The 21202-nt window shown below is 51.0% G+C and overlaps 2 protein-coding genes across 2 annotated transcripts in view; one reads left to right on the top strand and one right to left on the bottom strand.

Moving 5' to 3' along the window:
* LOC146208293 (Golgi-associated PDZ and coiled-coil motif-containing protein-like) overlaps window positions 1-21202 on the top strand; it is a 43918-nt gene that overhangs the window by 3590 nt on the left and 19126 nt on the right. The gene's annotated exons all lie outside the window — the stretch shown is intronic.
* LOC146208294 (uncharacterized) lies at window positions 4259-16421 on the bottom strand. Its single transcript, XM_084587232.1, has 4 exons — window positions 16097-16421; window positions 9564-9862; window positions 6388-6778; window positions 4259-5409 (listed from the first exon to the last, which is right to left on the bottom strand). The coding sequence occupies exons 1-4, from the start codon at window positions 16337-16339 to the stop codon at window positions 4567-4569; spliced, it is 1776 nt and encodes a 591-aa protein (XP_084443358.1). The 5' UTR covers window positions 16340-16421; the 3' UTR covers window positions 4259-4566.

The raw sequence follows: 21202 nt of genomic DNA, 5'->3' as shown, positions 1-21202 counted from the left end.
TTATTACCTTATTGCATCTCGTTATCAAGATGCAATGAATTGTCTTACTTTTCGTCGGCCTTTGTACATTTGGTGGCTGTTTATAAAGGTTTCTACTTCGTGTGACCCGTTTTGTGAGACGTACAGGTCTCTGTGCAAAGTTTGAGCAGTTTGACGTGTGACCATCATGTTTCGTTTAGGGCGACGGCCCCGCCCCGCTGGTGCTTTGCTGTACACTTTGCAGGAAGCTTTGAAAAGGTCACCGCGGCAAATTCATTGTTTTACGCACAGAGATTTTATACATATTTGCCGAGTTTCTTCTCCTCCTCCCCCCCCCCCCCCCCCCCCCCCCCTAAGCAGTGCGGTGCCGCTCTTATTCAATTGTGTTACGATGGATAAAATGTAGGCCATTGTGTCCATGTCCTGGGATACGAGGCCAGGGCCTGTGGCTTGGAATTGTTACGGCGTTGTCGGCCGCACTCAAGGATCTCTGTAATGGCGACGTGCTGACAAGCTTCCGGTTTGCGTATCCAGATCCGCGTTCGGATCCACGTGTCTGCACATCGCAGCCATAGCTTCGACATTGAAGGAAACAAAGAGAAGCTAGCCGTATACGTTCATTACTCTACTCTGTATCGTTACCATTAGCCATCGGGCGCTCTCCCGTTTCCGATGTGTATGCTATTTTCCCTTGGCCTGGAAATGCTTTGGAAATGGCTCTTTGGTCCAGCTTCTGAAAAATATCATGGCACTAACTGGGCAAGGCTGCAGCCGTTGTGCCGTTAACATTTATTATAATCACTAGCATTTTCTTACGTGCTCACGCTTTTCTGCCGTGTAGCCTGTTCAGCGTGCAGCTTGTCGACCTTGGAGCTCATACGCTTCGGTTACCTCGATGCAGCGTGCAGTACGTAACGCCCCCCTGTTCTGCCAAGCAGAACGCTGGCGCTGTCTTCTGCATACCACAAGAAAAGCCGGGTGAATTAAACGCGTTGCGGAGCACGCAGGTAGTGTAGTCACTCGGTGACACCGAAAGTCAGCCCGGCAACAACGGGATGCTAGTCCGAACTTTAATGCATTTGACATTTCGAGCTTTTTCTTTGGGTGTTTACGGGAATTAAAAGTAAAAGTTTGGAGGGGGGGGGGGGGGGGGGCTACAGATTTAGTCGTAGGGGTGCTGAAGGTAAACAAGAAGCGGTGGTCAGAAGCTTTAGCGTTTTGAGATAAGGAAGAATTTCATCCCTTCGAGGACAATCAATGCGAGTCATCGCAAAACTCGCTATTACAAGCGCACTGCTGTCTGCTCTGCGCTGCCGTTTGTACCACCACTACCAGAAAGCAGGCCAAAGGCTTCCGTTGAGTGACACCGCGCGGCGCCCCTATCTTGCTTCAGGTAGCTCAGGCAGGACGGAGGAATGAACAATAAACGACAGGTAAAGAAAATGGAGGCTAAAAACTGGAATAATTCAATGGAAAAGAATCCGATCCTAGACATGTTTAGAGAATGAAAAACTCGGGTTAAGGAAACCTTTTATGACAACTCAAGAGGCAGCTTTAGAACCCGAAGCTTGTGCTATGTGCGTTAGATATCCGGAAACAATTAATTATCTTTTTTAAATATCTTAGACTGGAGTGTGGCAGTACCCATCCAGATGTCGATACGAACATAGTCACTCTAGCCGAGGCCCAGGGGTTTAGAGGTAACAAAATAAGCTGGAATTAATCTGCGGTAGAGGTTGGCAGGAAACGTTTGGAAGATTGATGGATAAATAGCAAAGCGGGGGCGCATGGAAGCTAAATCGAAATTAAACAAGGGTATTTAAAGATAACTCGTTTCTAAAAGTAAAGTCGTTAAAGTTGAAGAGTTATGTGCATAAAAGGAAACTGAGCATGCATGATGGTTATCACCACCCAGTTTCAAAGGGGATGCTCTTAACATCCATCCGTCCACTCACATCCGAGCTGCACGATGCTCACGGTTGCGCCCTTGCCACTACTTTCTGTCGCGCGAACGTCCTGATTTATTTCGTGTGGCGGCCAGCCATGGGTGATGTGTACCGAATTTTAGTGTCGAAAAAACGTGTATGGAAACTTTGCTTACGATTTGTTTTCGACGTTAAAATTCAGCCTTTATAAAATTATCTGTCATATAGGTAAAAAAAATGTTCCGGAAAGGGATGCTATCAGAAAAACAAAAGGAGGTGACGACCCCCCCCCCCCCCGATCCCCCACCCGCCCCGCGCGCACACACATGAAGTGTGTAGAAAAATTACTGGGACCAGTGGGTTCAGCTTACGGAAAATGTTTTTGTAAACACGGAAGTGCTAGTTACGAGTACTCTCCACCAGCTTACCGGCCTGTGGTTGGTTGTTGTTGTGGCTGTAGAAAGAAGGAAAAGTAAATGCACCGGCCTGCTACTGGCTCTGTAGCTGAGCCACCTGATTTATTGACTTATTTATAGGAAGGGAAATGCGAGGTAACTGTACCACTTGATTTTTCTGTGGACACCGCAACCGCGCCGTAAGGGAGGGAGGAAGATGGGAATGAAAGTGGAAAGAGAGAAAGAAGAGCCGTAGTGGAGGGCTACGGAGTAATTTCGACCACCTGGGGATCTTTAACGTGCGCTGACATCGCACAGCACACGACGCCTCTTCGTTTCGCCTCCATCGAAACGCAGCCGCCGAGGTCGGGTTCGAACCCGGGTACTTCGGCACAGTAGTCAGGCGTCTTACCACTGCACCACCCCGGCGGGGCAACTGAGCCGCCTCCAGCTCCGCTGCCTCGTGCAGACAGAAGAGAAGAAAGAAAAAGAAGAGGGAGAGAACGACGCGCGCCAAAACAACAGCTGTCATCCACCACCGAAGCAGTGGCGGGTGCAATGACGGCCTACAACAGATAAAATTCGGTGACAGGCTAGCCGCCGCCGCAAGCGGCGGTGACCTACCTGTCCCAGCCCCATCAGGGCCAGGATCAGCCACAGGGAGGAAGGGAGGAGGTGGTGAAGGGTGGCTGATGCTGGCCCTTAAGGGGCTGGCTCGCACGTTAAAAATTCCCAGGTGGTAGAAATTACTCCGCAGCCCTCCTCCACTGCGGCGTTACGCAACGTTGCGCAACTAACAGATAGCAGCGACTGACTGATGTCACTAACGCCGCTAGCGAGTGAAGCGAGTGAGAAAGGGATGCACGCACCGTGATCCGCTGATAGCGAGCCGGCGTTTCGGCAACCGGAGAGCACCCTCGCCGCCACGCAGGAAGAGGGGGACCACCTCCTCCTCTTTCTGCATGGCGGCGACGGTGTTCTACGCAGTCAGCCCCGCCGGGGTGGTGCAGTGGTAAGACGCCCGACTACTAGGCCGGAGTACCCGGGTTCGAACCCGACCTCGGCGGCTGTGTTTCGATGGAGGCGAAACGAAGAGGGGCCGTGTGCTGTGCGATGTCAGCGCACGTTAAAGATCCCCAGGTGGTCGAAATTACTTCGTAGCCCCCCACTACGGCTCTTCTTTCTCTTTCCACTTTCACTCCCACCTTCCTCCCTTCCCTTACGGCGCGGTTGAGGTGTCCACAGAAAACAAGTGAGACAGTTACCGCGCCTTTCCCTTCCTATAAATCAAATAAATCAATCTACGCAGTCACGTTGTCTTGACTCGTTAGTGGCGGCAGCGGCATCAGTCAGTCGCTGACAGCGCTGCCTCCGGCGACCCCCCCCCCCCCCTCTCCTTTCCTCGTATTCTCCGGTTGCTGCGCGCGCTCGTGCTTCCATCGTTCGCCGCTGAGTGTACCCCCTCTTCCGGTTGTCGAAGCGCCGGCTCGAACTGGGGGGGATGAAAGGGAGCGTCGCTGGTTACGAGGCCGACGCGAGACCCAGGAACGGGCGCCAAAGAGCTGCGCTCTAAAGTGGGCGTCACAGCGAAAAGAGCGAAAGGGGTGCCGTAGATGAGGGCTCCGAAAGTAATTTCGACCGCCTGGGAATCTAACGTGCACTGATACGCACAGCACACGGAAGCCTCTTCGTTTCGCCTCCATCGAAACTGTAGAGCCAACTAAGTTGTTTACATGGTCACTCGTGGAAGAGGAATAGGGCATCCTTTCTAACATTCTGTGGTGCGCTTTCGGCCCTGCGATGTCAGTGCGCGTCTAAAGACCCGCAGGTGGTTGAAATGATCCGGATCGCTACACTACGGCAACCCTTATATATAGCTCGAGTCGCTTTGGGACGTTAATCCCAGAAAAGAAGGTTAAGAAAATCGTAAATATTAAACAAATATAATATATACACAGAACGTTACAAATGTGATTGCTGAGCTGGAAACGATAGGCTGCGGCAGCCATATTTCTCCGAGATCCGGTGGTGTTGTGAAGAGCAACTCGGTACCTTGGAAAAAAAAATATTCAGATTATGCGCCCTCGCGGGACGACTGCCCATCACCCTGTAAAGTCCTATTTTAGTGTGATGGGAACAAGATGTCGCCACCCTCGTCGACCTGCGTGCGCCAACGTCTGAGTGCCGCGATGTGTGGTCAGTGGGCTCGATCGTGTTCGCGCGATGCTGGTCCCGTCGCTGAGTCCCCTCACGTTATATGGTATCTCCTACTTGAGGACATCATCATAATACTCGTAGTCCGCTGCCGCACCGCCGTTGGCACTTGCACTGCCACTGGTGTTACCGTCGGAAGATCTAAACCTTGTCCTGGTGTCGGCGGCGGTTGAAGGCGACGCAGTAACTGAGTGGAACGGCGGCTGCGGCGTCAGTGTCACCGTTGGAGGTGTTGACGTCGTATTAGTTGAGTTGCTGGTGTCGTTCCAATGGGCGCACGGCGGCTGCACCTTGCATGGCTCGGGCCGGCGCCGGTCGGCAAGGAGGCTGCGTACCTCGGCGAGTGTCTTGTTTCCCGCGGCGAATACTGCGCTCACAGCGCCCCTGAGCAGCGCGGCCACCTCGTGGCTGTGTCCCTGTAGCTCGTCGCTGATGCGCTGCGTGTCGTCCAGCGACCGGTTGCGCATCTCGAGTATGATGCGCTCGAGCAGCTCGTAGAGCTGCACCTCTTCCTCCTGGATGCGGTGGCAGGAGGAGATGAACGAGTTCTGCGCCACCAGGAGCGTGGCGAAGCTGTGGTCCACCGTGGCGCCCAGCTCGGCGATGCGCTTCTCGAGCCCCTCGCTGAGGAAGCTGAGGCGCGGCTCGATGAGCGGCAGCGGCTCGATCTGCTCGTGCAGCTTGCGGAACTCCTCGCGCACCAGCACCCGGGTGCGGTTTCCCTGCTCCACTGTGTCCTGGAAGGCATCGCGCACCAGCTCGCCGGTGGTGCGGCGCAGCTCGTAGATGCCGTTGATCACCTTGCGCGTGTAGCTTTCCACGTCCGAGTCGATCTCGCGTAGCTGTTCGCCGCCCACGCGCACCATCTTCTCCACCAGCTCGGTCAGGTTGGTTACCTGCGGGAAAGCAGGTCGCAGGGGAAAGAATGTACTAAAGAACATGCACATATTGCTCGTCGCAAAAAAAAAATGGAGTACGAGATTGGTCGTTGCGACATGATATACATAGACTAGGAGGTTTATGAGCTATGAACCATACCCCTCTATCTATTGTCTGGGGCTTCTGACTTGACTACGCGGTTTCTATCACTCGTCCTCGCTCTCTGCTCTGGAAACTTGGGTATCCAGACCCGTTAGAATCGGCCCATGCCCTTTGTTCTGTCCTCTAAAGCATTACATGCAAAGGGCGCCCCTAACGCATTACAAGCAGGGGGGCGGGGGGGGGGGGGGGGGTGAGCGGAGTCATGGAATAAGTCTCTGCTAATGGAATTGTCTGTAGTAACTGTAGTAACTGTCTGTAGTGTCTGTAGTGCTAATGGAATTGTCTGTAGCACTTTTTAAACGTAATACGGCATGTTTGCTTCCGCATTGAATCATGTTGAGAGTGCTAATTTGGGCCCATCCGGTGGACCCCAGTGGCCAGTGTGCCAGCACACAGCCACATAAACCTTATAGTCGGGTACAACTCAGCCCTTCAAAGAAGGCCCTGCAGCGGACGGCGTCGACCGGTTCTCGTGTTCAGTTCAGTCGTTCAGTCGTGTCCGACTCTTCGTGACCCTATGGACCATGTCACGCCACGCTTTCCGGTCTCTCACTATCTTCCCTTAATCCCTTATTCATCTGCGATTTCACGCAGATGAATAGTAGGAGCCCGTTGCATTAATCACGCGACGTCATGGCGATCGCGGTCGACGCCATTAACAGGAGAGCCTCCTTTGAGGGGTATCTGCCTCTGCCTTCTTGAGTTGTAAGTGCTCCTTCACCATGCTAGCCAATTTGTGAGCACGTTCTGCATTAACATTAACATCAATGTGGGCGCCAATTCGCGCTTATTGCCGTGTGGTTGCGGCAGTGCCGGAATTGCGCCATGCTCACCTGCTCCCAGCTGGGCGCATCGGGCAAAGTCCCCTGGCAGGCTGCCTGGTGTTGAGTGGCGTTCTGCTGTTGTTGCTGCATGGCGCGCAGCATGTTGTTGGCGTTGAGCATCTCGTTGCTGAACAAGTCCATCTTGGCGTCGGCCCTTTTGATGACGTCGGCCACGTCGACGCGCAGCACGGTGGCCGCCTGGCGTTGCGCGGCCTCCGCGCGCTCGGTCAAGTCGGCGAGCCGCGACACATCAGCGTGCAGCCGTGCGCGGGCCTCGTCCCCGCGCGTCATCTTCTCGAGCGCGTCCTCTGAGGCGTCTTGCAGGTCGCGCTCCAGCAGCTCCAGCTTGTTGGCCAGCCGGTCGGCGCGCATGTCCAGCTTGGTCTCCAGGAATGCAAGCCTGCGCGCATGTCAAGGCGAAGTTACATAGCGCGTCTGTCATAACTCTGTCAACGCGAGAGGGGTGGGATGCCGCTGAGCGCTGTAGCTCGGACGGACAAGGTCAGCTTCAGCTGGCAAGGACAGCATGCAGCTTACGTCAATGGAGTCCCAGAATAAGGGCACCACCGTCTACCCTACCCTCTAACAGTGGTATTCTCATTGTCACCTGCACGGTCCTGGCAAGCGAAACACCTTAAATATAGGGCCTAATCGCCACTATTCAGATTTGGAGGCGAAAAGCAAGGCGCCCGTGTGCTGTGCGATGTCAGTGCACGTTAAAGAACCCTAGGTGGTCTAAATTTCCGGAGTCCTCCATTCGGCGTCTCTCATAGCCTGAGTCGCTTTGGGACGTTAAACCCCACAAACCAACCAAACCAATCAGATTTGATGTGAAGTTGTGTTTACTATAATATCCTTCAGTAGACGTCCGCGTTGCGTTTCGCGTATTGGTTACTGTTTTCGCAACAAATCTGAATATATCCGTATAATTGTTTGTGTACCATATTGTACAGTGTTCTGCGATGAAACATGAAACAGTATGAGTACAAAGGTCTGTCTAGTCATTAATTGATTGTCCCTTCGTTCTCGTGTCGCTTCGCGCTTTTTCGGGATTTCTGCACAAATGACAGTTGAACTTGTGCTGTTCAGGGCGCCAGCGCTCACGCGTCCCCATCTCCATGCATTCATCGCAGCAATCTGGGCATGGGCACTCTCGCCCCGCTTTCCACTAACCGATAGGGTCACCCTACTCTAAATCTTGCTATTTTCATGATTTCGTGGTTAGTGCGATTAAACCGTGGTGAACCCATTTTCATCGTGCGATTTCACGAACCAGGTCGGAGGGGATTATCCACGTCGTAGTGAATCTCGACGCCGTCGGCTGCAGGAGCGTCCTCTGAGGGAGCAAAGCCCGCTTTTCTCCCAAGTTTCGCGCGTTATGTAAGTGGTTCCGCCTGTCCGGATGGCGTGGAGCCAGATCGAAGCAGAGCTGTTGGGCATAGAGGGAAGGGAATGCCCTCGAGAATAGACTAAACATAATCTGTGTTGTCGTACTGGCACGCCTAGTGTAATCAGGTATATTTGAAACATTTTACCGCTTCGTGCAATACTACTCTAGGTTTCGAGCCTTCAGCGTAGCGCGGCCGGTAGCCACGTCTTATCAACGTGACGCTGTGACGTCACACCCCCACGTGACACTAGTGTGAGAGCTGGGCTATAGTGCCTAGAATTCTAGGCACTATAGCTGGGCTACCAACTCAAGCGGTCGGCAAGAGTTGCCAACTTGGGTCTCTCGTTTCACATGGGACGGTTGGTTGTCAGAATCAGCCTGCTAGGAACATGGCATTCACGTTGCCCCTATAGGCCACTAAGGCACGTTCATACGGCTTGTTTAAAGCGGGGGTTTATATGTGAGCTGAGGAAGAAGAAAAGAACGCTCGGTCACCCGCATCTAATGCTTTCGCTCAATTTTTGGTTCAGCAGCGTTGAACCCTTGTAATTTGTTTTTGCTTCGGCGCTTGGTGCGACGAAATGAACGATCGTTGTCAACAGTGCGGGCGTTATTTTTGAGAGCGCGCGGTGGAGTTTAGTAGAGAGTGCATGACGCGCCACTGTAGAGCAGGAAGTTCGAATTTTGGTTTGGTTTGGTTTAATAATAATAATAATAACTGATTTATTTAACTGATTTATTTATAGGAAGGGAAGGGCGCGGTAACTGTCTCATTTGTTTTTCGGTGGACACCGCGCCGTAAGGGAAGGGAGGAAGATGGGAGTGAAAGTGGAAAGAGAGAAAGAGGAGCCGTAGTGGAGGGCTACGGAGTAATTTCGACCACCTGGGGATCTTTAACGTGCGCTGACATCGCACAGCACAAATAATAATAATAATAATAATTGGTTCACAGGAAGGGAAAGGCGCAGCATCTGTCACACTTGCTCTGTGGACACCTGAACCGCGCAGTAAGGGAAGGGAGGGAGGTGGGAATGAAAGTGGAAAGATAGAGAGGGGAGCTGTAGTGGAGCGCTGTTTACGCCAGAGGCCATCCAATATTGCTGCTAGGTGTCGGAAGTCTGACCTAGGGGTAAATTGGAAACAGAAACTTTCGGCACGTCGGGCTCAATAATTTATGCTTGTCGTCACCACCCTGAGCTGCTGCGCTTCCACAGGAACTTCATAGTAGAGGCGTTTACATGTAGCCGACAGGAGCGGTTTGAGTTAAGTTATTGAGTCGAAAACCGGTTACAGGGTCAAGTCGAAGGGTGGAGTCGAGTCAACTGCGGCGCAGAGGGTGGGTTGACTCGACTCGACCCCGCTGCTGGAAGCATGTAAACGTGGTCGAGTTTATCCGGGACACATTAGGAGAGGAGAAAAACATGGAAAACGCAAGAAATACGCGGGGAGAAAAACAGGAATCCCCACCCCCTCCCCATATCCCATCTCCCCTTCCCCCTGGACGCCAGGAGTGCCGCCACGACTCAGGCCGGCAAAACCCGCGTTCAGTATACCCTCCCTAAAAATTACCCAAAGTTCTCATCATCATCATCATCATCAATCGGGTGATGTCATCTATAGTTCTTCGCCTCGACGCTAGGCGCCACCGTATTCACCGCTGGTCCATCTAGGGTAGGGTCGAGTCCACTCAACCCGTATCCTCAACTCGACCCCCGCTGTCGGGTCATGTAAACAGAGCTAGTGGGGGATACGCGCATGCGAATATAAAGCGCTGCATCTCTATTCGCGCGCTTACTTGTTGTTGAGCTTGTCGCCGAGCATGTCAAAACGGCGGCTGAGGTGGAACGCCTCTGCTGCGCCCTGCTGCTGCTGTTGTGCCGACGCGGAGTGTGAGTCCTTGCGACCTCCGCCGCCGAGCGCCTCCTCCATCTTCTCGAGGCGCAAGTCAAGTTTGGCTTCGAGTCTGCCCAGACGACTGTCGAAGGCGTCCAGCTTGCGCAGCACTTGCTCCAGCGAGAAGTCGAGCCGGGTCAGCCGCAGCGCCGAGCCAAAGGCGTCCAGGCCGCGCAACCGGTCGTCGATCGACGTCAGCACCTGCGCGCATATCCCACAAGCAAACGTGCACTGTCACAATTTCCGAGAGTCGCGTTTTTCGTCCATTCTCAATGCGCTGACATCAGAGTTCCTGTCACAACGAAACCACGCCGCCGTTAGAGATGAAATTCCGTTATTGGCCAAGACAATAATGACATCATAGAGGCCACGTGACCCACGAATGATCAATCATTAAGCACTGCCCAAGGCAAGTTCGCTGTATTCCTTAGTTGTTGGAACATTGATGATGTCATATAGGCTCGAGCCAATCAGAGAGCATCAGCAGCAGGAATCAAATGGAAAAAAATGCCCCTTGTCCCGGCCGAAATATTTAGGTCCTGTTTCCCCGCCACACCAAAACCCTGCCGCCGCGAGATACGACATTTCCTGATTGGTCGAGAAAGGATGACGTCATAGAGGTCACCTTACCGCGAAGGGCACCGCCCACATAAGGCGGATTCATAATTGTCCCTGCGTCCCTTTGCCCACCTAAAGAAATCGGGGCTCTACCTCAACCACTGATGGACGTTGTGTGGTGCGCTGAAAAATGAAGCAACGAAGCTGACGTTAATACACAAAGGAAATGCTGCTGAGAGCTAGACCGGATATGCTCTCCAAGGAGGATATTTCATGTTTGCGCATGTCCTCTTAATGAATCTAAAGTCGCCTCATCGTTGTTGTTGTTGTTTTTTGCGCTTTCTGTTATTGACGCCCAGGATATCTGTAAGGTCCCGTGCCACCTTCGACGTCCACTGTTGAATAGTTTATGAAACGACCTCCTTGTTTATAAACTGGTCTTGTTTGCACAATGCAGTTTCGCTGGAAAACGAACCTCTTTGGATTTGATGTGAACAATTCTTTTTTTTTCTATTCTTTTTTTTTTCTGAGTCATTTGCGTTGGGGCCCATCCCTGTCGGCCTGAACAAAAAAAAAAAAAAAGAGGGACGCGTGCATCATGTCGGACCACCAAGAATAAGTTCACGCCTTCAGCTGGGATTATAGCATCAGTCGCTTATTGTGATTCATGGTGATTGATTTTCTCGTTAGCACCCGTGCGCTATGCCCTGTTAGCTTCCAAAGCGTCTCTGCGAGAAAGAAAAAAATTCCGAGGTCACTGCAGAATCTGCACTGCAGGAATGTGTAAGCCTGAGTGTTGTGTTGTCCTCGAGATGGGTCAGTGGCATCCCGCCAGTGGCAGATACTGCTCCTTTCCTTTCCTGTAAACCAATTATACAACGCTAGTGCACTTTGGTGCGTTCAACGGAACACATGGTTGTGTTCAAGGGGCGCGCGATGTACAGCCGCGTCCACTTCTAGCTATAACAAGGTCCCCGCTTTCAAATCCTCATTGAGTCTGATCCGGCCGCGCAATAAAGTTAAGTGGCAGGTCATGTGATGCAGCACGTCCGGCTCCCTCTGTGCTTGCATCGTTTTGCATCGATATGCGTCTGCGTGCGACGCAATGTTGCTTTGAAAGCGGCATCCATGTTATAGCTAGAAGTGGATGACCCTGTACAGCAGCAACGCTCAGGGTTTCGAATTTCTTCATTGCAGATTCTGCAGTGCTCTCTGAATTTTTCAGACTGCAGTTGGTTGATTGCATCTCTTTACACACTTTCTAACCATTCCCACCCCACACAAATGATGGCCTTTCCCAAGTTCCAAGATAACTGGTGCCGTCGATTTATAGATCCCTAGCCGCTCCCTCAAAGTCTGCTAAGACCCTGGGGGCCTCCACAGGAAAGGGAGCCCCGCAGGGAGACGTCTTTCGCAAAGCGACGGATTGTTCGAGCTTGCTGCTCCGGAGCCCGGCTAGAGCATGCCAGGTTTCTTTCTCTCTGATTCCATCAATAAGCCAGGAATAATGGGGGGATTCCCAAATGAGATGATCCAGGTTAGCTGTTATCCCGCATTTGGTGCAGAACTTTGGAGGTTCCTCTCCCTCTCGGTATAAATAAGGTGGAAAGAACCGGTTTGTTTGTAATCGTTTCTAGTCTCTGCACTTCTTAGGTGTGAGAGACCGATGTGGAGGTGGGAGGTCTAGTCTCTCATTCCTGTATATTTAGCCGTGATTTCTGTGTACGTGATGAGCGGATCCTTCGACCCGGGTAAGGGTGAATCCACGGCCGTCCGTGTGTAGATATGTCGGACGAGGCTGTTGGCGGCCTCATTGCCTGGAATCCCCTCATGAGCCGGCACCCATATGATGGAGGTCTTTCTATCCAATACAAAATGTCCAAGTACCTTAACCGCGCCTTTCGAAACAATCCCCTTAGTAAGGTTTTCTTTCTTTCTTTTTACTGCAAAGTATGAATTTGTCTTTGGTGTTCTTGCAGGCTAACGCCAGAGCAGCCTCTTCCGCTATGAGCGAGTTTTTAGCGTTGAGGTATCCGGTGAACCGTCTCGTAGTCCCCATCGATTACTGCTATTACCGCCGCTCTTTCTAGGCCGCAGGCCGCATCGCAGTACGCAATAGAGTCTGCCCCTCGTAGACCCCTGCGTTCCTTATTATGAAAGAGTACTGAACACGGGTGGGGGGAAGAGCTTCAGTTCGTATGTCGAGCCAACGTTTCGACAAGTCCACTTGTCAAAACGTTGCCTCGACCTGAAGCCCCCCACCCCCCATTCTACCCCTTTGTCGAAACGTTGGCTCGACCTGCGAACTGGAGCCCCCCACCCCCCATTCTACCCCTTTGTCAGTTCTACCCTTGGTCAGTTCTCTTTCATACCGTGTAAGCCATCTTCTTCCACTCGTTCTACCTGCGCTGTTTGTTGTGTGTCGGGTGCATATTCTTCGGAATTGGTGCAATCTTCAGTCTCTTTCGAACCTGAAGCTGCCACGTATGACAGCTCCTTCTGGTTTTCCCCTATGCTGGCCAGGATCATTCTTCCTGCCTTCGTAAAACTGAGTCTCCAGAGTTGCGCCTCCCTCATTGATAGCGATTTCACGCCACGTATTATGTACCCCCGCTTTCAACAGTTTATCAGTGAGACGCTGGTGGGAATTCCTGGTGCTTTTTTATATGCCCTGCTAATCAGGATATCTAGTTTCTGTTCGTCGCTTTGGCTGAGATCCAGGAACGGGGTTGCATACGCGATCCTGCTAATAATAAACGCGTTTGTTAGGCGCAAGAGGCAGTGCTGCTGCAAACTCTTATCGTTGAGTGAGATTCTACGGAAGATCCCAGTTACCTGAGACGCATTATTGGCTAACTTGGTTATGAATATATTGTGTTTTTTTTTTTTTCATTCTTTTAGAGAAGGAAGCCTAGAACTTTGATTACTGGGACCCTAGATATCCTGTTGCCCCCCACCCTCCCTTCATCGGCGGGTAGAGTTTTGGAAGACGTCTTTCTTTCCTTTTCTGTTCCTTCGATGAGAGTATGAAAATGTGAGACTTATGACAGTCCTCTGGCGAGAGCGTATACTTCTACTGTTTCCGTTGCTATCTGAAGTCTGTGTGCGATATCGGCATTGGAGCCCGCACTCGTCCAAATAGTGATATCGTCAGCGTAATGCTGTTATTTATTTGACTTAGGAGAGGGGAGTTTTTTCAGAGTGAAGTTGAATAACATGGGGGAGAGGACAAATCCTTGCCGCTCGTTCACGTTCAAACATTTCAAATTTCCCGCCACCGGAAGTTAGGCACACGTCACCAAAGGTCGAGTACCACGTGACCCCCTTTGGACGTCGACATTACCCCTCCCGGCTATTTCGATGTCTGACTTATTTGGTTGTAATTATTTAACTAATTAACCCACGTCAACCATTTTGTCTTCTGCGCATCTTTCCTTGACGCTCTATCCGATGGTACCGTTATTTTCGTTCTTTTTCCGATATACCAACTAGTTTCTCTTTTACAGCGCCAACAAGGTCATGCCCAGGCGAAACCCGCCTACATAGCGATATAATGCTTACGCATTAAAAAAAAAAAAGAAAAAGAAACGAGGGCAAGGCAGCAGTGCAGTAACATCCAATGGGACGATATTTATTTTCTCTTAATCTTCGTCAGAACTGTTTACCCAAATCTTACTGACCGTAAATATCTTAGTTTCGGCCCCTCAATTTTAGCCTTTAGTCGACCTGAATCCATAAACTTCGATAATTGATTAAATGAGTGTCGTACCTTGCCTTGCACAAGCGGTTAACGGCACCGGGTCCTATCGTTATTCACGTTCACTATAGAGGCGCATAGTATATCGTTACCGTGCTTACGTTACCGCTTACAGGCTAGACTAGCGACATCTGCGCATTCGCGGCCATTGCCATGGTGCGAGCATTTAGGGGATCGAAACGCAGCATAGTCGGCTCGTTATATCTCACTCTAAACGGCTGAATTCGGTTTCATTTCGCATACTCTCAGGTGACCACTAGACCCTCGTTTTTTTAGCTGTTAACAACTGCACACCTTAAACATTCTCAAGCGTGTACGACAGCAGTCCTTCGGGTTTTTGGCGGCTTGAACTTGTCCTTTTTCATAATTTTTATTTCTGAAAATAATAATAAAAAAAAAAAAGCTGGTAATGCAGTCATCATTGGTAATAATAGTGCACGGGGAAAAAAGGTTTGTCAGGCCGTATTGGAGCGCTTACTGTCACTGCGTTCTGCGTTTTGCAGTGCTAAGAATGAAACTGGCGGTTTGCCTTGGAGGCCTGTTTCCAATTCGCTCACACTAGGAACCGAGAACGCGATCAAGCAGACATGAGCACTGCGAGCGGTTTTGATGTGCCCATATTTGGCTTTGAGTCACGCGTGGCTAAGTTGTGAGCAGGCTTCCGTGCCGACTTTTGCTTGGGCGGTCGGTTCGTGGACGCGTCGCTATGAGTGAGCTCGTCATGTTTGTATGTGCCTCGTGGGCTGCCATTTCGCGGCGTCCTGCAAAGATATGTCGTTGAGTTCTGTTTTTCGGTACCACCACGCGCGGTGCTTGCCACGTGGTTACACAGGCATAGGGGGAAGTCCCATAGCACGAGCCCGCTGCCCCAAGGTTGATTGCGAAAAGTAGGTTTCACAACCACGCATGCGTGCACGCGTTTTCTCCAACGAGATGGCAAGAGAACGGAGAGCGTACGATGGAACAGAACAGCTCTGTAGCCTGCAGTGAAGATGTTCCTCTACAGCCTAGAAAACTCTTGTCTTCGTGGCGCATCAGGAATATGCCAGTGCCTATTTGGCATTTTGAACTTCGAACTTTGTTAGCTCTGTTTCTTGTCTAGGCGGCGGTGAGGCTGGGACTGCATATACATGCAGAAACGCACTTACATAGCGAAATCGCCCAATGGAGAACTTATTAGGCATAAAGGATTGCAGTTTTTCATTGATTGGGATGAGCAGTGGATATGGCTCAGCACACTCGCGTTTACAAAATGAAACAGTCTATAAACACATAACCTTATACACATGATTCAGCTCAGTGGGACGGAGAACTACAATGCGACGGACGGTACAAAAAGATAAGTATGCAGTTACAGCCCGCACAGCTTGACAAGACGAGGAACGACGACCGAGGAGCAGTGTTTACATCATTAACAAGCCGACTTACTCGGAAACGAAGAGGCAAATTCCCCCAAAGGAGCCCCCCAACCAACGCGGCCGACCTGTATCCATGACGTCTATACAAGGCGATCGACAGCGATGTCATGACAGTAGATCGATAGCATTGGCTGGAGGACTACCCTTGAGGGGCATTTGCCGCTTCAGTTTTAATTGTGTACTTCAAAATAAAAATAAATAAGAGACGTCGACAGCTTATCGAGCTTCCACGAGCCACTGTTTGCGGTTGTTAGCGACGCGCTTCTATCGGAGTTCGAGACTGTTTAGGGCGTACACATAGTCATGCGCTTTCATTCCGTCGAAACACACGTCACGCCTGCTCTGTTTTCTTAGTGCCAGCCCTTCTGTCATGGTTGTCATATGGCATCGATGTCTCGTGACATTCGTGAACTCCCAACACCGACCGCTGCGATCACACTGCAGACTGAAGGTCTGTATTGGGACTCCGAACAAGGCGAATGAGTGCACGTTTAATCGCCGGGATAGCTCAGGCCCCGGGCCTGAAACTCATCCCAAGTTTCAGACCCGCCGGGTATTCCGCTGGAACAGGTAGCACTACAGTGACCAACCTGCTTGCGCCCTAGCACTGCAAAGCCTCGAAGAAGGAGACGGATGTAAAAAACGCGGCAACATGAGGTGTGATAAACCTAGCCGCTCTTTCTTTCGGCTTCGTCTCCTTACCTGCTTGAGGTACGGCGGCACGGTATGCCACACGTCGGGGCTCATGTCCAGGCCCTTGGGGCTCGGCGACGCTTGCTCGGTCGGCGTGGCATCCCACTTGTCCCTGCTGGGGGCTTGCTGTTGCAGGCGCCGGCTGTAGTCGACGTCCTCGTTCTGCGTGGCCACCACGGCACCGGCATCGCTTTTTGGGATCAGGCACGACACCAGGACTGCGGGGAAGAGCGCTACTGTAAGCGGACGCATGTCGCTTCGCGTTTATATGAATGGCGCGGAGAATAGCGTGCTGTCTGCGCCCCGTCCCCCGCTGCCGGCCCTGGGTGCCGGCCGTATCATACAGCGTCGTCTGCTCGGAATCCGCTTCTGTCTTTTCTTGTCTTCTTCGTTCGCTTTCTTTTTTTCCTCTCTCTACTCCGACCTTAGTCGGGTTGTGTGATTGTGCCTCGCTTGCTGCTGCTGCTGGAGCGTTGAAGAGCAGCTCAAGCGGGCGAGGAGGTCGTCTTGTAAAATGAGCGACGTCGCGCCAGGGAGCGAACGTCTTTCGCTTGCGGCGTTTTGTGTAATCTCGGGAGATGGGACTTAAGCTTCTGGTTCGCATAACCGAACTTTGCTGCTACCGCTGGCGTTCTCGCGTTTACCCTCCCCTAATTCGTTCTCTACCCTTGCAAATAGAGCAACTTTTCTCGGAGAGATTGCTACAGAAGTTTCAAGGCTTGCGAAATTTTCGAAACCGCGCATTCGTTTTATCTAAGCGTGAAAACTTCTGCGACTGCAGGCATATGTACTTAAGGTTGTTATTGTACGTGATACATCTTCGAACCGGTAGCCCGTGGTGAATGTTGCCCTTCCTGGAACTCGGTAATTTGTGCGGCACACGTTTTCTTTTTTGTCGTCCTGGTGTCCCTGTCCAGCTACGGAAATATTTCTTGGCAGTGAAGTTAATGGTGTTATACAAATACGATGCGGCACGGCCGTGACCATACGGCGGCTCCAGTTGCGGGAGCGATCTCGGTGCGTGCGAGGGTTGTTCCGTGTGTGGGACGCGGGCCAGGCAGCCGCCTGGTAATCTCTTCGAAGCCCGTGCTCGCATTTTTCTCTGAAGTCGCCGCTGCCGTCGCGGCGTTCAAAAAGTGAGCCGTGTGGGCTGCTGCTTTTCGTCAGCTGGGGGACGCGCGCCTCTTCGTGAAGCAAGGCGGAGCGGAAAAGAGGCGGTGGGGAAGAGAGGAGAGGGGGATGTCTACGGCCCACCCACCGCGTACTACAGTGTCGCCGCCCCTGAATTTGTCGCGCTTGTGTGTGTTTGGCTCTCGTTCACCCTTTACGACCCGCAAGCCGTGCTTGATTAGATGTTGTACTAGTTGATAACTTGCTGTTGGCCTTGAATCAGTGTTGCCCCTTTCTCGTTCGTCATCCTGCTCGGCTCCCTCTGGCGTTCCTGGATGGGCATCACTTAGCGCCTTTGAGCGTGCCCCGAGTTCATTTCTTGTTTAGGTTTAGTTTGATCTGTGCTGCAGTAAGAGGCGTGGAAGCAGTAAGCGACAACATACTTCTTACTAATTGGTTTACCATGTTTAAAAACCTGCAGTAGTCACGAGCAGGGCGAGGCATATTTGCATAACATAGTGTGACACATTGTGGAGAGAAACGGTAGCGAGGACCTTCACGCCCGGAAATATCAGAATTGCATAAGGCGTGATTGTTAGAAGAAAAAAACAGCTTATCTCGAAACAATTGGGGACGGCGCGAGCAAAAGCACTCTGGGAACGCTGTGGAATGTTTGTTTTCTGGATAGGTATTTCTGGAAATGACGGCCGCCTTAGTGGCGCCATCTGTTGGAGGGAGAGGCAGCGGAACTGTTCACCAGCCACGGAAGGTCCAGGCGGGCTTCGGCGCGACAAGCGAATGCAGGCAGCGAGGGAAACGGACAGCTAGGACATGGGAGGGAGCTGGAGGGAAGGGAAATGGTGACGGCAGTCTCAGTGCTAGGTAACTCTGGTTTCTTTCTTTCTTCCTTTTTATTTATTAATGATTACATTATATAATTATATATATATAATTATTATTTATATACGCTCTTACGCGGGACGAGTTTCCCACGCTGACTTCCCCGTTGATTAAAAAAACCGCGGCAGTAAAGATTGAGCGAAATTTAAGCTAACCGTCAACATTGTGGTTCGTGGGGTTTAACGTCCCAAAGCGACTCAGGCTATGAGAGACGCCGTAGTGGGGGGCTCCGGAAACTTAGACCACCTGTGGAACGTTCTTTAACGTGCACTGACATCGCACGTCACACGGACGCCTTGCCTTTCGCCTCCATCGAAAAGCGGCCGCCGAGGCCGTGATTCGATCCCGCATCCTTGGGAACAGTAGTCGTGCGCCGTAATCACTGCGTCACCCGGGCGGGGCCCTAGGTAACTCTGGGTAGACGTATATATGATAGGCCCGGCCGTGCTTCAAGCACAGTCGCTTGCACATGCATTCATAAACCGTAGTGTCGCTACCAGAATAATATTGCGAGACATAGGAAAGCGGAGCATAAACGGCATTTTGCGCCACCCAACGGGGCATCCTACTGAAAAACGAAAAGTTCTACGTGGCAATAACCTCACACAATCTCGTCACATAGAGTCTCATACGATGCACATCATTATCATAAAATATATTCCATAATTTATGTTAATGTACAAGAAACTATGAGATCTTACGCAATTATATGTGACTTGTATGTGATTTCTTACGTGAATTGAGTGAGACTGTGTGAGAAAATGTGAGGTTATTGCCTCATACAATTTTTTCAGCATGGATATATGTCTCACAAGTTGTCTGCTGCACTGTTGATGGTACAGCTCTCTCTCATCCAACCAGGCCTGCAGGAGCACTAAGAATAGTCCATCAAATATTTCAGCAGTGAATGTGTATTCTTCAAGCTTAACCAAGTGCGGAAGCAAGCCAAGATCGAAGCGGCAGCAGCGACTGCGGCTGCAGCCGATGGCGGACGCCCGTAAAACTTGGTTCAAGCATATTTGAACATCTACAATTGTTTTAACGCGGTAGCGTTAAGGAGCTCGTGTCGCAGAAAAGCCGGTGTCGGCGGCGGCGTTGGCCGTGAGCGATAAATCCCGGCATGCACTTCATAAATAAAAAGCAACTTCCAAGATGGGCTGGGTGGAAATCAAACCAGGGTCTCCGGAGTGTGAGACGGAGACGCTAACACTCAGCCACGAGTTCGATGCTTGAAAGCGGTACAAAAGCGCTTCTAGTGAATGCGGTGTTGCCTTAGAAACGTGCCGTTAGAACGTTATACTGCGGTGTATATCGGTAATTATGAGCATGTTACTTACAGAAGTCGCAGTTACACGAGTAGCGAAGTACGTTTCCGCTACATTTCTTCTGCGCTCTGCGCACGTGCAAAGCCATCTTGCGGCAAACACAGAAGAACCCCTCCTCGCAATGTGCGGCGCTGCCCCGACACGTGGCGCGCCACTCGCCTCTGACGCTATCGCGTTCCACTCTTGAAGGCGAAGCTTAAGCGTCCTCCAAATTTTGAACTAAACGATCGATTTTTCAACAAAGTTATACGAGTTCTAGTGGACGTCAGAAAGCAAATTAATCATGTTGTCTAATAATAATAATAATAATAATAATAATAATAATAATAATAATAATAATAATAATAATAATAATTGGTTCAGAGGAAGGGAAAGGCGCAGTATCTGTCACACTTGTATCTGTAGGCACTTGAACCGCGCCGTAAGGGAAGGGAGGAAGGTGGGAGTGAAAGTGGAAAGAGAAAGGGGAGCCGTAGTGGAAGGCTATGGAGTAATTTCAACCACCTGGGAATCTTTAACGTGCACTGACATCACACAGCACACGGACGCCTGCTCTTCGTTTCGCCTCTATCGAAACGCAGCCGCCGAGGTCGAGATCGAACCCGGGTACTCCGGCACAGTAGTCGAGCGTCTTACCACTGCCACGGCCGGTCTCAATGCGCGCGCTCCCAGGGAGGGAGCGCGCGCATTGAGACCGGCCGTGCCGCTGCACCACCCCAGCGGCAAATGTGAATTCTGCCAGTTAACCATACAGATGGGCACCTGCAATTCGAGATTTAACATGGTGACCATTTGGGCTAGTTGGTGCGAATCTAACGTACTGAACCAGCGAAAGACGCAGAAACAAAAGAAGAGAAACACAAGAGAGATTTGTAGCTCATCTGTGTATAGCCATATCTATTTTTTCTTTAACTTCAAGCACGCGCGATTGCCTTGACGGCCGAACAAATTCCAGCCGTTTCTCGTGCGATTCTGAAATCGAGCTCCGGCTGTCTGGCAGCTCTCCCGTCGAGACCGACCGTGGGCGGGGATGCGCGGTGGACTGACGTTCACCGGTGGATCGCTTTGCGCGCAGCGCGGGCGCGCGAATTTAAGTAGTTGCCAAGATTGCTGAGCCACAGCTCCTATAGATACTCTTGTTTTCAAAATTCTAAACACATGGTACCTTGGCTATGACTAACGGTCAGCTTCAAATCATAAATTGCAACCATGGTGCGTATATCTGTTTAGAAAGTTGACTATTAGCACATTTATTTGTATTTACTTGATCGTACTATTGGTTCACACGATTAACCTCTTTCTGGCATCCGTCAGCGCTACATTGCTATGCACCAAAAGTCATGTGTCATCTTGAGGAGCATATTTGAAATATTAATTCAGGCTTACCTGAAATACGTGACTCTACTGAAACGAAACTGATGGCCGCGCGGGTAACGTTCGTTGTATCCGATATTCGTTGTAAATGGGCGTTTTAATGTAATGTCGTGTGAAGGCGGTGTTGCACATGTCTTGCAACACCGCCTAGATTTGTGTAGATGGCTGAAATGAGACTCTTTTTTTTTTTTTTTTCAGCAGGTAAATTTCATTGCACGGCGAGCTGCATCTCACGCTCCACCGCACCTCACCCTCACCCTCAGCGTCCGCCTCGCATCTAGTCTTCCTCGCTGCGTAGCGGCTATAGAAGCGCCGCGACGTTATTATGCAGCTCCTCCACAAGCAAAGATGACAAGATTTTAAGTTCAATCCTCTTTTTCTTTTTATACAAATTTTCTCTTGCAAC

This window comes from Amblyomma maculatum, chromosome 1 (genome assembly GCF_055883805.1).
Source record: "Amblyomma maculatum isolate TAMU_Amacu chromosome 1, ASM5588380v1, whole genome shotgun sequence".
NCBI classification, from domain to species: domain Eukaryota; kingdom Metazoa; phylum Arthropoda; class Arachnida; order Ixodida; family Ixodidae; genus Amblyomma; species Amblyomma maculatum.
The sequence above is the reverse complement of the archived record's forward strand: the minus strand, read 5'-3'. Positions and strand labels throughout refer to the sequence as shown.